The sequence below is a fragment of the Mastigoproctus giganteus genome, chromosome 12 (genome assembly GCF_048544385.1).
Source record: "Mastigoproctus giganteus isolate SK-2022 chromosome 12, ASM4854438v1, whole genome shotgun sequence".
Lineage (NCBI taxonomy): Eukaryota > Metazoa > Arthropoda > Arachnida > Uropygi > Thelyphonidae > Mastigoproctus > Mastigoproctus giganteus.
Window position 1 is genome coordinate 157,367,890 of NC_143586.1, and position 17,614 is coordinate 157,385,503.

General features: G+C 38.4%; 1 protein-coding gene across 3 annotated transcripts in view; it reads left to right on the forward strand.

Annotated features, from left to right (window-relative positions):
- LOC150077535 (uncharacterized) overlaps window positions 1-17,614 on the forward strand; it is a 441,090-nt gene that overhangs the window by 246,420 nt on the left and 177,056 nt on the right. For 2 of the 3 annotated variants that reach the window (XM_090386301.1, XM_090386302.1), the window contains exon 9: window positions 10,501-10,599. In XM_090386301.1, the coding sequence (XP_090242427.1) occupies window positions 10,501-10,599 (99 nt within the window). The remainder of the gene's footprint in view (window positions 1-10,500; window positions 10,600-17,614) is intronic. The other variant, XM_090386303.1, reaches the window with a different exon arrangement.

The following is a 17,614-nucleotide window of genomic DNA, read 5'->3' on the forward strand; positions in this document are numbered from 1 at the left end:
AAAACATTGGATAATCAGAGCACTCAAATTTTAATTGGATAATCATTGTATAATCAGATAATTAAGTGAATAATCATTGGATAATCAGAGCACACACCAGAGAAGCATTTGAACCAGTGACCATTATTTCTTAGGCAAGTATGTTACCCAGTCTTCCAATTCAGCAGTAAGGGTTAACATTTTGACTTTTCTGGAAACTGTCATTCTGTGGAGATCATAGGGATCAGAGCTACTGTATTATGTAATAAATAAAAATAATGGATTATCCTTGAATACATAGGCTATGTTAACAGGAGAGACTGCTTCTACAGGGATGGGATACACTTAAATAGAAAGGGTGCAAGAATATTTGCTGATGCTATCGAAGCAATATTAGGTGGGTCAGAAAACTGCTAGCTTGAGGGAATTCACAGACTAATAGGCTAATAGTAGCCACAAGCAGAGGTGGAAATGATTCTTGCACTACTTGTATTGGAATGAGCAGCAGCCCAAAAAGCCAGTTGCTGGGGGTCAAGAAACAAGTAAATACATGGGCTGTGTTGGAGTAATTTGATGAATTTGAAGTGCTGGTTAAGACATCCAAGGTGGATATTGTTAGGATATCAGAGACTTGGTACCACACAGATATAAGATAGGCAGAATTGGAATTTGGGGAGTACAATGTGTACAGAAAGGATAGACAGGTTAGGAAGGGAGGAGGAGTTATGCTGTTAGTTAATCTATGGAAGTGCATCCAGTTGACATAGATGTACAGTGCAATGTTGAGTCATTTTGGTGTGACATAAGCACTGGGAAAGCAAAAATGAGGGTAGGAGTTTGTTATAGGCCTAATGACTCTGATGAGTACAATGAACAATTATACAGTGAAATAGAGTGAGCCAGTAAATCAGAGTGTCTTATAATGGGGAATTTTAACTTCCCAGATATAGACTGGGAAGTTATAACTGGGAACTTGTGAGTTGGTCACTCTAACACTAGCAAGGCTTTTGTGGATTTATTGGATGATTGTTTTCTGCAGCAGCAGTTATAGGGGCAACAAGCAGGAGTAACACTCTTGATCTTATTATCAGCAGTGATTATTCATGCATTAAGAATTTACAGATAAAGGAACCACTAGGTAGCAGTGATCACAGTATACTGATGTGGAATTTACTTAAAGATGTAACTACCATCAGTGGTAAAGGGAAGGGTTTTTACTTTCGTAAAGGCGACTACAGTAGTCTCAGAGATTTTTTAGGTACTATACAGTGGGACTAACTGATGATCTTACCAACAGCAAATCCTAAATGGGAAGCATTCAAGAAAGTAATCTTGGAAGCTACTAGGCTTTTTTTTTTCAACTAAGAAATACTGCTCTAGGTCGCAAATGGATGTCAGATGAACTAATGAGACTTGTGGCAGAGAAGGAAAATGCATGGGATGCAAATAAATTGTCAGTGGACGCAGAAGTCTGTGGTAGATACAAGCTAGTCTGTAATCAAGTCACAAAGGAGGTTAGGCAACCAAATGCAGATTATGAAAAATCTTTGGCAAAGGATGCAAAGAAAAACAGTGAAGACTTCTTTACTTATATAAACTCTAAAAGGAAGGGAATGAATCAGATTGGTCCACTTGTTATAACTGGTTTTAGCATTAGCATTAGTAGAGGCATTTGATGCAAGAAAGCAAGCTTATGCAGCATCAGCCAAAAAAAAAAAAAAAAAAAAACCCACTTCCACTTCACCCCTCTGTTCGTTCAAAATACCTGTCCAGCTGAGCCTTAAACTTATTTAGGCTATCAACCTCCACGACAAGGGATGGAAGTCTGTTCCACCAACCAACCACCCGCTGGCTAAAGGCAAATTTCCGCACGTCTATCCTACATCTGTCTTTCCTCAATTTGAATTTATGCCCTCTCAAGTGATTATTCTGAGCAAGAGGAAGAATCCCATCAGCATTGAGCATGCTCAAACCATTCAAGGCTTTATACACCTCTGTCAGATCACCTCACTGGTGCCTAGTCTCCAGACACTGTAATTTGCAAAACCTAAGCCTTTCTTCGTAAGAGCACATCTTTGTTGCATTCACTAATCTTGTTGCCCTTCTCTGTACTCGTTCCAGCAGCTCTACATCCTTCTTGAAATGAGGCCTCCAGACCTGTATACACTCTAGGTGTGGCTTGACCATTGACTTATACAAGGGAATAATCACCTCCTTATCCCTGCTAGAAAAATTCCTATATATAATTGACAATACACCATAAGCTACTCTTGCAGTCCGTCTGCACTGCTCAGAGAACTTCATATCTGCCTGCACAACCACCCCCAGGTCCCTTTCATTCTCTACCACTGTCAGTGTAGTACCACAGAGTTGATACGTTGCTCTGGGGTTGCTGTTTCCCATATGTAGTACTTTATATTTGTCAATGTTAAACTTCATTTGCCACCTCTCAGCCCATCTGCTCAACCTTTCCAGATCCTGTTGGAGCAGCATAGTGTCAGTGGTGTCCTTGACAACCCTGCCAACCTTCGTATCGTCTGCAGACTTGGACATTAAGCTTGATATACCATCATCAATATCATTTATAAATACAGGAAACAATAATGGACCCAACACTGAACCCTGAGGGACTCCACTAATAACACTAGTCCACGATGAGCAGTGTCCATTGATTACCACTCTCTGTCTTCTCCCCCTCAACCACCCCTTAATCCATAGCAGCAACTTGCCTCCAATGCCACACTGCTCCAATTTGTGCAGCGGTCTTCCATGTACAACAGTATCAAAAGCCTTTCTAAGATCCAAGTATATAATATCAAAGTTATTCCCTGCATCCAGTTCTTTTGTGACTGCATCATAGTATCCAATCAAATTGGTCAGGTTTGACTGTAGATGATCATTCTCAGATAGCTGCTGAAATAAATGAGTATTTTGCATCTGTATTCACACACGAGGAGTTATTCAAGGAGGAGAGGGCCAGATGTTTATCAAAGTCTAACAGGGAGTTAAATGATTTTGTAATAACTGAGAGCAAAGTGGAGGAGAAATTGTTTAAGTTTGATTGGATACTATGATGTGGTCACAAAGGAACTGGATGCAAAAAATAATTTTGATATTATATATACTTGGATTTCAGAAAAGCTTTTGATATTGTTGCACATGCAAGACTACTGTACAAATTGGAGCAGTGCGCATTAAGGGCAAGTTGTTACAATGAAAAAAAGGAATGGGTGAGTGAGAGAAGGCATAGAGTGGTGGTCAATGGGTACTGCTCTGCGGGAACTAATGTTATTCGTGGTGTCCCTCAGGGTTCAGTGTTGGGCCCAATGTTGTTTTGTATATTCATCAATGATATTGATGAAGGTATATCAAGCTTAATGTCAAAGTTTGCAGATGATACAAAGGTTGGTGGCATTGTTAGTAACAGTAATGACAGTTGCTGCTGCAACAGGATCTGGAAAAGTTGGGTCGATGGGCTAAGAAGTGGTAACTGAAGTTTAACATTGACAAATGAAAAGTACTGCATATGGGTAACAGTAACTCCAGAGAAATGTACTAGCTATGTGGTGTTGTTACACTCAGGGTAGTGGGGAATCAAAGGGACCTTGTAGTAATTGTACAGTCAGATATGTTTTCTGAGCAGTGCTGACAGGCTGCCAAAGTAGGTCATGGGGTCTTGTCAATGATATACAGGAATTTTGTGAGCAGGGAAAAGGAGGTGATTATCCCCTTGTATAAGGCAATGGTCAGGCCACCCACACCTTGAGTACTGCGTACATGTCTTGAAGCCTCATTTGAGGAAGGATGTAGAGTTGCTAGAACAAGTATAGAGAATGGCAACAAGACGCTTATGAAGAAAGGCTTAAGTTCTGCAAATTGCAGCTTCTGAAGACTAGTCACCTGAGAGTATATCCCTGTATATCATTGACAAAATCACATGAGCTTTCCTGTCAGTCCATCTGTGCTACTCAGAGAACTTCATATGAGGTGGCACAATTACCCCCATTCATTTTCAACTACCCTGAGTGTAGTACCACATAGTTGATATGTTATCAACTATGTGGTACTACACTCACTGAGATTATAGCTATCCATATACAGTACCTTTCATTTGTCAATGTTAAATTTCCATTGCCATTTCTCAGCCCATCAGCCTAATTTTTCTAGACCTTGTTTCAGCATCATGCCTTCATTACTGTCATCAACCACTCTGCCAACCTTTGCATCACCTGAAAACTTAGACATTAGGTCTGATATACCCTCATCAATATCATTAATAAACACAGAAAACAATAATGGGCCCAGCACCAAACCCTGTGGGACTCCACTAACAGTATTAGTCCATGGAGAGCAGTGTTTATTAATAACCACTCAACCATCCCTTTATCCATAGCAGTAACCTTCCCTTAATGCCACACTGCTTCAGTTTGTACAGCAGTCTTTTATGTGTAACAATATCAAAATCTTTCCTGAAATACAAACATGTGATATAAAAATTATTTTTTGCATCCAGTTCTTTTGCCAATGCATCATAGTATCCAGTCAGATTGGTCAGACAGTATCTCCCCTTAACAAACCCATGGCTTGACTGACATATAATTGCACTCCAATCTCCATTATTTTCCCTTGTAATAGAGCTGTAATTACTCGTGTTAACCTTTGATCCCTCCCTTGTCAATCGGAGATATGCTTGCACATCTCCACTCTACAGGGAGACCTCCCCTGAATCCAGCAATGCTCTCATGATTATGGCTAAGGGTTTGCTTACCTTCCTTCTGCCTCCATTAATGTAATTGAATAGATCGCATCCCCCATGTGCCTTTTTTATGTTTAACATCAACGGTTTCTTTTCCATTTTTCTTTCAGTTATCACTAAATCATTCAGCTCCCTGTGAGAGTTTGATAAACTTTTGGCATCCCCCCCCTCCCTAAAGAATTCTTTATGTGTGAATGTAGATGCAAAATGCCTTTTCAGTCTGTCAATAAGTGGAACCAATGTAATTCAAACCCCTTTCTTCTACTGTTAATATAAGTAATGAAGTCTTTGCTGCATTTTTTTTACATTCTTTTCCAGAGACTTCATGTAAATTACCCTGGTTTGCCTAACCTCCTTTGTGACTTGATTGCATACTAGTTTATATCTATCATAGGCTTCTGTATCACCTGATAATTTATATGCATCCCATGCATTTTTCTTTTCTACCACATGTCTGAATAATTCATCTGACATCTATTTAGGTCCCACCCTTGAACAGTATTTTTAGTTTTGGTATGAAAAGCCTAGTAGCGTCTATTATTATTTCTCTGAGTACTTTCCATTTAATAATTGTTTTTGGTATCATCCATTTGAAACCTCCTGGCATCATGCCGTGATGGGTACATTGTATCATACCTTTATGTACAATACAGATTAATTGATCATTTGTCAGTCCCACTGTAGAATTTAAAAAATATCTGAAATCACTGTTTATTCCTTTATGAAAGCAAAAACCCTTCCCTTTATCCTTTATGGTAGTTACATATTTAAGTAAATTCCACATCAATCGCTTGAGATCGACCTAGTGATATTTCATCACTATGTCGTCTCAGACACTACAGTGATGTGCCTAGTTATGGAGAGACAGTAATATCTAAAGTGGTCATCTCTGTAATGGCACTATAATTACAAATAGTACCAATATACTTATACAGTATTAGGAGTATAGTTACATAGCAATCACAGCATGGACTGTTAATGGGCATTCTTGTCTTACCAATCTGATAGTGTACCGTGACTCAGTAATAAAGGAACTGGATGAAAAAAATAATTTTGACAACGTATACTTAGATTTCAGAAAAGCTTTTGATACCATTCCACATTAAAGACTACTGTGAAAATTGGAGCATGTAGCATAACAATATTTTATTGTTATCATATGTTATATAGAGTAGTCAAAATAAGCAGATGAATGAACTTTCCTTTCACAGGATCAGCTCCTGGGTATTTATCAAGTTTAATTTTAATTTAAAATATATTTATTTATTTAAAACAGATAAAATTACTAGTCAGAACAGATTAATGCCATCAGAAATGATTTGTCATTACATTTGTCTGAGAATATACAAATTCAATAGATATAGCATAAAATACCAAATTTTACCAGTTATTATTATTATTTACCAGTTATTTTAAGAGTTTAACTATTGAACAACAGTTAAACTGTTGTTTAATCTTGTTGTCGAAGTTTGCAGATGATACAAAAGTTGGCAGGGTTGTTAATGACAGTAATGGCAGTGTGCTAGCTACTGCAACAGGATCCAGATAATTTGGGCAGATGGGCTAACAAGTGGCAACTGAAGTTTAACCTTGACAAATGCAAAGTACTGCATATGGGTAGAAGTAATCCCAGAGAAACGTACCAACTGTGTGGTACTACACTTAAGGTTGTAGAAAATGAAAAAGACCTGGGAGTAATTGTGCAGTCAGATATGAAGTTTTCTGAGCAATGCAGACAGGCTACCAGGGCAGGTCAGGAGTTTTGTCAATGATATATAGGAATTTTGCTAGCAGGGAAAAGGAGGTGATTGTCCCTCTGTATAAGGCAATGGTCGGGCCATGCCTTGAGTACTGCATACATGTCTGGAGGCCTCATTTTAGGAAGGATGTAGATTTGCTTAAGCGTGTACAGAGAAGGGCAACAAGATTTGTGAGGAGAATGAAGGGATCCTCTTACCGAGAGAGGCTTAAGTTCTGCAAATTGCAGTGGCCGGAAACTAGGCACCTACTTGGTGATCTGATTGAGGTGTATAAGGCCTTGAATGGGTTGGGCACGCCGAATTCTGATGGGATCCTTCCACTTGTTCAGATTACGAACCTAAGAGGGCATAAATTCAAATTAAGGAAACACAGATGTAGAATAGATGTGCGGAAATTTACCTTTAGCCAGCTGGTGGATAATTGCTGGAACAAACTTCCATCTGTTGTTGTGGAAGTTGATAGGTTAAATAAATTTAAGGAGGAACTAGACAAACATTTAGAGGGAATGGTTGTGTGAAATTTTTTTTTTTTTTTAGCTCATACACTTGCTTTCTTGCATCACATGCCACTACTACTTCTGTTCAAGGGGTAAATAATATGCTGGTTAAAGAAGTAATGCAGGACCATCTAGAAAGATGCAATTATACTGCAGTCATATGGATTTTTAAAGGGGCAATCTTGTCTGACCAATTTGATTGGATACTGTGATGCAGTAACAAAAGAACTGGATGCAAAAAATAATTTTTATATCATATACTTGAATTTCAAGAAAGCTTTTAATACTATTTTATTATTTTTTTTTTTATGTGAACCCCAAACACGAGAGGTATTAGAACCTATAGTACTTAGTACCATGCTTGGGTTGGAGGTTGAGAAGACGAAAGAAGATATTTGCTGACATTGGACTTGAACTTCTGTAGATTGTAATTTTCAGGAAATACGTATGAAGGAAGGTTGTTCCAGAAAACGGCAGTTGAATGAATAAACGAGGAAGATGAAAAGTTGGTTCTGTGGGTTTGAAGCTGGACAGTAAATGGATGTTGGGTGGTGGCGGCATGTGTTCGGACTGATTTGAAAGAGAGAGCAGGAATTATAGAAGCCAATTCAGAAGAACAGTGCCCATGGAAGTATCTGTAGAAGAGGCATGCAGCAGAAACAGTACGTCTATGAGAAAGCGAGTGGAGAGACTCTGTTAGAGATGAATCATTAATTAACCTAACTGCCCTCTTCTGAATGGAATCAAGAAGCCTGAGAGAGGTTTTGGGGGCACCACCCCAGATGTGGGAACAATATTCCATGGCAGGACAGATTTGCGATTTATACAGAGTGAGCAGCTGTTTGGAAGAAAAGTAACACCAATAGCGAAAGAGAAAACCAAGTTTTTTAGATGTGGAGGAAGCAGTATTTGTAATGTGCTTGTGCCAAGAGAGATTAGAAGTCAGGGTAATCCCCAAAAGAGATATATCAGTTTGCCTAGAAATCGGAGTGTCACTAAAGATAAGCATAGGAGCAGAAGAATCCTTTTTGTGAGATATAAGACTGAGTTTTAGAAGGGTTGAAATCAACTAAGTTGTCTTTGCCCCACTGGAGAATTACCTGAAGATTGGCATTTAAGGAATTGGTAGCAGATTTTCGAGAAGTTGAAGCTGATTGAGCAGGACAAGGTTTCTCAAAATGGAAAGTTGAATGCAATGTGCTATAATCGGCAAAACTATGGATAGGATTTCCTGTCAATGGAAGCAGGTCATTGATATACAAGAGGAAAATAATGGGGGAAAGAACTGAACCTTGGGGGACACCGGCATTAGTGGAGAAGTTAGAAGACAGAGAGCCATCTACCATCACCCTCAGTGAGCGATCAGAGAGAAAACTGGATAACCAATTACTAAAAACAGTTGGCAAACCATAAGATGGAAGCTTGTTTAGAAGACCTTTATGCCAAACACGATCAAAAGCCTTTGAGATGTCAAGAGCAACTACTTGTGTTTCACCGAACCTTTCCATTGAATTAGTCCATAAATGGGTAACATAAGCCAGAATATCACCAGTGGATCGACACTGACGGAATCCATATTGGCAATCGTTGATCAGACGGAAGGTTTCTAGATAGTTTAAGAGTTGGGGGTTAATTGATTTCTCCAATACTTTAGAAATTGTAGAAGTAATTGCAATGGGACGATAATTGGATGGGAGGGATTTGTCACCCTTTTTAGGAACTGGCTGGATGTGAGCAAATTTCCAAGCAGAAGGAAAAACACCTTTGGAATAAGAAAGTGAAAAAGGCGGCAAAGAATAGGAGTAAGTCCAGGAGCACAGATTTTGAGAACAAGTGGAGAAATACCATCAGGACCTGGAGCTTTCTTAGCATCAAGATTCATCAAAATCCTTCTGATATCCTTTTGACGGAAGACCACAGGAGGCATTGAATGGAGCATGTTGGGAATGGTGGGAGGTGTTTTACCAAGATCATTAATACATGAGCTGGAAGAAAAATGGGATGCTAGCAGGTCAGCTTTATCCTTGGCTGAAGTGACAACAGAACCATCTGGTTTGGATAGAGGTGGGAGCAGAGATGGGCAAAAGTTGCGGCCAATAGCTTTGGCAAGAGACCAGAATGCTCGGCTACCATTAGGGCAAGAAGCAAGTTTTCTACTCTTAGCCTGTTCAAACTCTAGTTTGGACTGGTTAATAACTGCTTTACAATTGTTGCGAGCTTTGGTGTAGGCAGAAAATGAAACTATTGCACATAACAGACTGCTGTATAAATTCGAGTAATGTGGCTTTAAGGGTAAGTTACTGCTATGGATAAATGAATGGTTGAGAGTGGTTACTGATATTATTAGTGGAGTCTCCCCAGGGTTCAGTGCTGGGCCCATCTTTGTTTTCTATATTTATTAATAATATGATGAAGGCATATCATGCTTAATAGTTTTGCTGCTGGCTTTTCCAACAACTGTTTCAACCTGGGATTGAGGCAGTCTGGATTGTAAAGGACCAAAGCATTTTTGGGATTTCTTCTCAGTATGACAGCTTGAATCTCATATCTGACTGCACAATTACCCACAATTCATATACGTCAGGCTGCCAGAATGGCTTATATGGATTTGTCAATGGAACTGTGCTAACAAGGGTAAGGAGGTGATTATGCTTATTGTACAAGGTAATGTTTAGGCCACACCTTGAGTACAGGAGGTCTCATTTTACGAAAATCGTAGTTCTGCTGGAATGGGTGCAGAGAAGGGCACCAAGATTGGTGAAGGGAATGAAAGGGTGGTCTTAGCAATAAAGGCTTCAGTTCTGCAAGTTGTGGCACCTGAAGACTATGCACCTATGTGGCAACCTGATTGAAGTATTTAAGGCTTTGAATGGATTAAACAAGCTCAATGCTAATGGCATTCTTTCTCTTGCTCAGACTACACAATGAGAGGCATTCATTTAAATTGAGGATGGATGGTTGCAGGATAGATGTGTGGAAGTTTGTCTCAAGCCAGTGGTTGATTGTTGGAACAAACTTCTGTTGTGGTAGCATGAGTAAATTCAAGAAAGAACTAGACAAATTATTGGAGGGGAAGGACAGGTGATATGGAAGGGGTTTTTTTTTTTTTTTTTTTTTTTGGCTGATGCATTATAAGCTTGCTTTCTTTCATCATTTACTACTACCAAGTGTAAAGAAAATAAAAATTAAAGATGGATTTATTAATATGCAATATAAATATTTTAGTTACAAGTCACAACTATGCTAATAAAGTATAAGATTTTACTGTATTTTGAATAAATATAAATGTATTTGCAAAATATTGAATAAATATAAACGTATTTGCAAAATATTAAGTAAATGTAAAAGTTATTGTTTCACTATTGATGTATTCCAAAACACTTATTTTTGTTTTATAAAATTTGTGATGATTTTATTTTGTTGTATATTTTCCATATGTTACAAAATGCTTCTGATATAATATACTATCTTTTTCACTTTGAGATTTTTAAGAAATGAAAACTGATAGAATTTACAGGATCCTTCCAAGAAACTTACCATGATCAAAATAAGGTTGAAGTTCCAGTGGAAAATGAAAATATTCCTGATGTAGAAAAACTACTTCCAAGTATGTTTTGGATAAAGTTCATTTAAATTTTTGGTATATAATTTAGTTTTAGGTTTGATCTGATTAAAAGTCCTTAAAGATGGAATATTCAGATCTTCCATCCATATCAAATAGCAAAGTATTTTCATAAAACACATTGAACTATAAAATAAAAACCAGCAGTAATTTTTAATATTCACACCGAACTAACAATTAAAACACTGTTGTAATGAATAAGATGAAAACAGAATTAATTTGTCAAGTGATTTATATTTTACAGTAAATTCTTTAAAATTCAACATCCTCCTGAATTGACAGGTGCCAAATTGTAAAAATTTGTGGCTTTTAGAGAAGTATAATAGTGGTGGTGCAGTTTCGGAGAAGCACAATTCAGTGAATACTAACAAATAAGCATGTTTACATCTGTAAACATTTATAGTAACTAAAAGATAATTCCAGTATTTAAAATGTAAAGAAAAAACAACTAATCATAGTCATAACAAATGTTGTCAGAATATCAATGAAGTGCTTCAGAAAAAAAAAAAAAAAAAAAAAAATCTGAATTCAGAATGAGAAAAAATAAACAATTTTTCTTTAGGAATAATTATTATAATGAATTAAAAATTATATCATCATTATCTGTTACATTGGGTTTTGCTTTTGATCACTCACTTTACTTTCTCTTCCACAGTGTTAGCAGTTAGAATTTCAATTTCTTGCATGTAATAACAAATATTGCTTAGTTTCATTTTTATTTCCTTTATTACTATAGAGGAGAGAAAAAAAAAAAAACAAAAACTGGTGTCTCATGATCACTCACTTGACTTTCTCTTCCACAGTGTTAGCAGTTAGAAGCCAAGTGAGTGATCTTGAGCTGCTTGTAGTTTTATTTTCTACTTTAGTCATATGATTAGTTGTAATAGTGACAAAAAAAAAAAAAAAAAACCTTGGTTATGTGGAATTTGTGCATGTTAGTAAGTTCTTGTTCAGTTAAGAGGTTAACCATATATTTTCTGAAGCAGTTTTGCAACTGTACCCACACTGGACATTTTCTATCATTTTTCACTATCATTTGTTCTAAAGTGACCAAATCTCACCAGTCCACTGAAACTCTATGTGCTCATGCTGTAATTTATAAATACAGTTCATGTTAATTTATGAAGTTTACTGAATAAAAGATATTTCTAAAAAAGAGAAATTCAACGTCTAGCTATAACTATATGGCCTTAGATAAATTATAAGATGTTTGAAGAACTACCTTGTCCTTTACCTGTTTCTGCAGCCATCAGGATCTCAACTTCGTTAACAGTGCACTGGTCTTAATTCACACAGCAGAACAAACTTACCTATGTTTACAGAACCATCTTGTCCTTTTTCTGTTTTTGCAGCTATCAGGATTTAAACTTCATTGATAAAGAAGTTTAAATGAAGTTTATTTATATGAAGTTTAAATGAAGTTTATTTATAATGCACTGGTCTTAATTCACACAGCAAAACAAACTTGCCTTTGCAATGAGTTGCCCTAGATATTGCACTACTATCAAAGAGATGGCTTTGTCAAAAAGCTGATTATTCATTTATTCAAAAGATGAGACTGCTATGATAGCTTGGTTCTGGACTAACTATCTAGTTCCTCGTCAAATAGCAGGTGTTCTCTGTTGATAGTGCTCAGACAAAATAGGTAGCTTTAATTACATTACAACCTTGAAGCTCTCATTTTTTATATTGCTTGGCAGCTCACATTGAACTTCTTTAAACTGTTTTGTTTGCATATTGGCATTAGAGACCACCAAATTTCTGATGAAGGACCAGTTAGTCCTGAAACAATCTCCGTAATCTCATCTTTTAAACAAATACCAATTAACCTTTTGGCCAGACCAACTGTTTGAAAGTGGTGCAATATTAGGGAAACTAATTACAAAGGCAAATTTGTTCTGCCATGAGAATTAAGACCATTGCATTATTAAACTTTGTTCTGTAAATTTTACAGAACAGAACAACCAGGCTATGAGAATCCATATAACTACATTGTAAATAGTGTAAATCATCAATTTATATATCTACAAAAAAAAAACAGTTTGCAAAAACAGCATCATTATTTGAATATCTCGTGTAGTAGTAGTAGTGGCATGTGATGCAAGAGAGCAAGTGTATAAGCTTATGCAACATCAGCCAAAAAAAAAAAATTACAAAAAAATCCCCTCTAAATATTTGTCCAGTTCCTCCTTAAATTTATTTAATCTATCAACTTCCACAACAACAGATGGAAGTTTGTTCAGGCAATTAACCACCCGCTGGCTAAAGGCAAATTTCTGCACATCTATTCTACATCTGTCCTTCCTCAATTTCAATTTATTCTCCCTTAGGTTTGTAATCTGAACAAGTGGAAGAATTCCATCAGAATTCAGTGTGCTCAACCCATTCAAGGCCTTATACACCTCGGAGGTGCCTAGTCTCCAGCTGCTGCAATTTGCAGGACTTAAGCCTCTCCTGGTAAGAGGATCCCTTCATTCCCCTCACCAGTCTTGCTGCCCTTCTCTGTACACGTTCAAGCAAATCTACATTCTTCCTAAAATGAGGCCTCCAGACCTGCACACAGTATTCAAGGCGAGGCCTGATCATTGCCTTATACAGAGGGACAATCACTTCCTTTTCCCTGCTAACAAAATTCCTGTATATCATTGACAATACCCCATGACCTGCCCTGGCAGCCTGTCTGCATTGCTCAGAAAACTTCATATCTGACTGCACAATTACTCCCAGGTCTTTTTCATTTTCTACCTCTTTAAGTGTAGTACCACACAGTTGGTACGTTTCTCTGGAGTTACTTCTACCCATATGCAGTACTTTGCATTTGTCAATGTTAAACTTCAGTTGCTACTTCTCAGCCCATCTGCCCAAATTTTCTAGATCCTGTTGCAGTAACACACTGCCATTACTGTCATTAACAACCCTGCCAACCTTTGTATCATCCAAACTTTGATACTAAGCCTGACATACCTTCATCAGTATCATTGATAAATATACAAAACAACAGTGGACCCAAGAGCGAACCCTGTGGGACTCCACTAATAACATTATTCCACAAAGAGCAGCACCCATTGATTACCACCCTGTGTCTTCTCCCACTCAACCGTCATTTTATCCATTGTTGCAACTTACCCTTAATATCATTCAGCTCCAATTTGTACAGTAGTGTTCCATGCACAACAGTGTCAGAAGCTTTTCTGAAATCCAAGTATATGATATCAAAATTATTTTTTGCATCCAGTTCCTTTGTAACCACATCATAATATCCTATCAAATTTGTCAGACAAGACTTTCCCTTAACAAACCCATGCTGTGTCTGAATTATTGGTGCAGTCTTGTCTAGATGATCCTGCAATGCATCTTTAACCAGGGACTCCATTATTTTACCCGGAACAGAAGTTAAACTAACTGGTCTGTGATTACTTGTGTCACCCTTCGATGCCCCTTTGTGAATTGGGGACACATTTGTACATCTCCAGTCTGTGGGGACCTCCCCTGAGTCCAAGGATACTCTCGTAATTATGGCTAAGGGTTTGCTTAGTTGCTTTGCAGCCTCCTTTAATATAACTCGATAGATCCCATCCACCCCAGGTGCCTTTCTTATGTTTAACTTCAACAATTTCTCCTCCACTTTGTTCTCAGTTATTACAAAATCATTAAGCACCCTGTTACAATTTGATAACCTTGTGGCATTTTCAAACTTTAATAACTCCTCATGTGAATGTAGATGCAAAATACTCATTCAGTTTGTTTGCTATCTGAGCAGGATCATCAACAGTCGAACCATCGATATCAAGTGGACCAATCAGATTCATCCCCTTCCTTTTAGAGTTTATATAAGTAAAGAAATCCTTGCTGTTTTTCTTAGCATCCTTTGCCAAAGATTTCTCATAATCTGTCTTTGCCTGCCTAACCATGTTATTATAACAAGTTTCTCTACTCATTACACTTCAAATAAAGAGTGTTTCCCAAGAAGAGAAGACTGTTGTTGCTTATTCTCAGCTGAGTGCTACCATCCAGATGGCAGTGCTTCATAGATTATTGTCTCCTTGTTTGGTGGTTAGCTATATAAATTGATATTTTGCATGTTCACAATGTTATATACACTGAGTGATCACTGAATTAAGACCACCCGTATGAAAACTGAATGTGACCATTTGACCATGTGAGGTACAGAAGTGCAGAGTTAGTCGACACTACGTAGCATAGATAAGGTGTCAGTGGTTCAGTAGGTATTAAAATTTTGAACGTGATGGGTAACGGGAAGGATTTATCAGACTTTGATAAAGGACAGATTGTAGGTGCTCGATGAGCTGGTGCCTCGATTTTTCCAAACGGCTGAACTAGTGGGGGTGTTTGAGAGCCGCCTTAGTTAAAGTGTACCAGGACTGCTGTCAAAATGGTCCAAGTACCCGACAGCAAAACTGCAAAGCTCAACGAAAGGTTTATGTTAGAGGTGAGCGCCGGGTCTGACAACTTGTACAGACGAATAGGCGCAACACTGTTGCAGAGTTGACTACCCAATATAACATGGGTCAACCCCGAGCAATATCTGGCATGACTCTCCATCGCATGTGGCACGTATGGGCTATACTAGCAGACGCCTACTGCATCTTCTCCTAACCAAGGTTCATCGGCATAAAAGACTCTCTTGGTGCAAAGAGCATGCAAGTTGGATGTTAGAAGACCGGAAGAAGGTGTGCTAGTCAGATGAGTCACATTATTCACTCCACACCGTGGATGGTCATGTACGGATTTGGCTTCAACAACATGAGGCTCTTGATCCATCATGCATGGTATCAAAAGTTCAGGCTGGTGGAGGCAATTGTATGGTGTGTGGGGGCATGTTTTACTGGCAAGAACTTGGATTCCTGGTGCAGGTGGAACAACGTATCAGTGGTCTCCGTTATCGCAGCTGCTTGCTGACTGTGTTACACTTTTCCCCGAATGGGATGGTGTCTTCGAAGATGACAATGCACCGAGCCATCGGGCACTTGTTGCAGAAATGGTTTGAGGAACACAGTTCTGACTTTCAGCATATCAATTGGCCTCCGAACTTCCCCCAGATATCAATCCCATAGAGCACTTGTGGTACACTATGGAAAGACACAATAGGAGGGAGTATATGATGAGAGCCTTGTCGATCAATTCGGCCCTGGAAAGATTGTGCAAGGCTCAAGGGGTAGAATTTTTTTCAGCCTGGAATGTACTTGTTAACAGGAGAGATTGCTTCTACAGGGATGGGATACACTTAAATAGAAAGGGTGCAAGAATATTTGCTGATGCTATCGAGGCAGTGTTAGGTGGGTCGGAAAACTGCTAGCTTGGGGGGAGACAAAGACTAATGGGTTAACAGTAGCCACTGGCAGAGGTGAAAGAGATTCTTGCACTGCTTCTATTGGAATGAGCAGAAGCCTGAAAAACAAGATGCAGGATATTTCAGAGACTGCTGGAAGTCATTGCGATACAAGTAAACACATGGGTTGTGTTAGGGTAGCTAAGAATAGAAACAGGTGCATGTATACTTGCGTGTACACCAATGCGTTTAGTAAATAAATTTGATGAATTTGAGGTATTGCTCAAAACATCAAAGGCAGATATTGTTGGGATATCAGAGACGTGGTGTCACACAGATATAAGGAATGCAGAACTGGAATTTGGGGAGTACAGTGTGTATAGAAAGGATAGACAGGACAGGAGGGGAGGAGGGGTTATGCTATTAGTTAAAAAACACATAAAATCCAAGGAAGTGAAGCCAGTCGACATTGATGGACAGGGCAGTGTCGAGTCAGTTTGGTGTGACATAAGTATAGGTAAATCAAAATTGAGAGTAGGAGTGTGCTATAGGCCTAATGACTCTGAGGAGTATAATAAGATACTGTACAGGGAAATAGAATGGGCCAGTAAATCAGAGAGTCTTATAATGGGGGATTTTAATTTCCCAGATATTGACTGGAATTTGTGGGTTGGTCACTCACACACTAGCAAGGCTTTTGGGGATTTATTGGATGATTGTTTTCTAAATCAGCATGTTAGGGAGGCAACTAGAGGGAGTAATACTCTTGATTTGATTATCAGTAGTGATTCTTCATGCATTAAGAATCTGCAGATAGATGAACCACTAGGTGGCAGTGATCACAGTGTGCTGAAGTGGGATTTACTCAAGGAGGTAACTACCATCAGAGGTAAAGGGAAGGGTTTTTGCTTTCGTAAAGGCGACTATGATGGTCTGAAACAGTATTTAAATTCTATACAGTGGGACCAACTGATAATGTTACCAACAGCAAATTCAAAATGGGAAGCATTCAAGGAACTAATCTTGGAAGCTACCAGGCTTTACATACCAACCAAGAAATATTGTTCAAGGTTCAGGCCTAAATGGTTGTCAGATGAACTAATGAGACATATGGCAGAGAAGAAAAATGCATGGGATACATACAAATTAATGGGTGACATGGAAGCCTATGATAGATATAAGTTGGTCTGTAACCAAGTCACAAAGGAGATTAGGCAGGCAAAGGCAGATTATGAGAAATCCTTGGCAAAGGATGCAAAGAAAAACAGAAAAGAGTTCTTTACCTATTTAAACTCAAGAAGGAAAGGGATGAATCAGATTGGTCCACTGGATGTTGATGGTTCAACAGTTGAGGATCCAGCTCAGGTGGCCAACAATCTAAACGAGTATTTTGCATCTACATTCACACATGAGGAGTTATTCAGGAAGGGGAATGTCGTAGGTGAAGTAAACATTGGCAGTGAGCTAGATGATTTTCTAATAACTGAGAGGAAAGTGGAGGAGAAATTGTTGAGGATAAACATAAAAAAGCACCCGGGGTGGATGGGATCTATCCAGTTATATTAAAGGAGGCAGCAAAGGAAGTAAGCAAACCCCTAGCCATAATTATGAGAGCTTCTTTGGACTCAGGGGAGGTACCCACGGACTGGAGATGTGCAAATGTAACCCCAATTCACAAAGGAGGATCAAAGGCTGACACAAGTAATTATA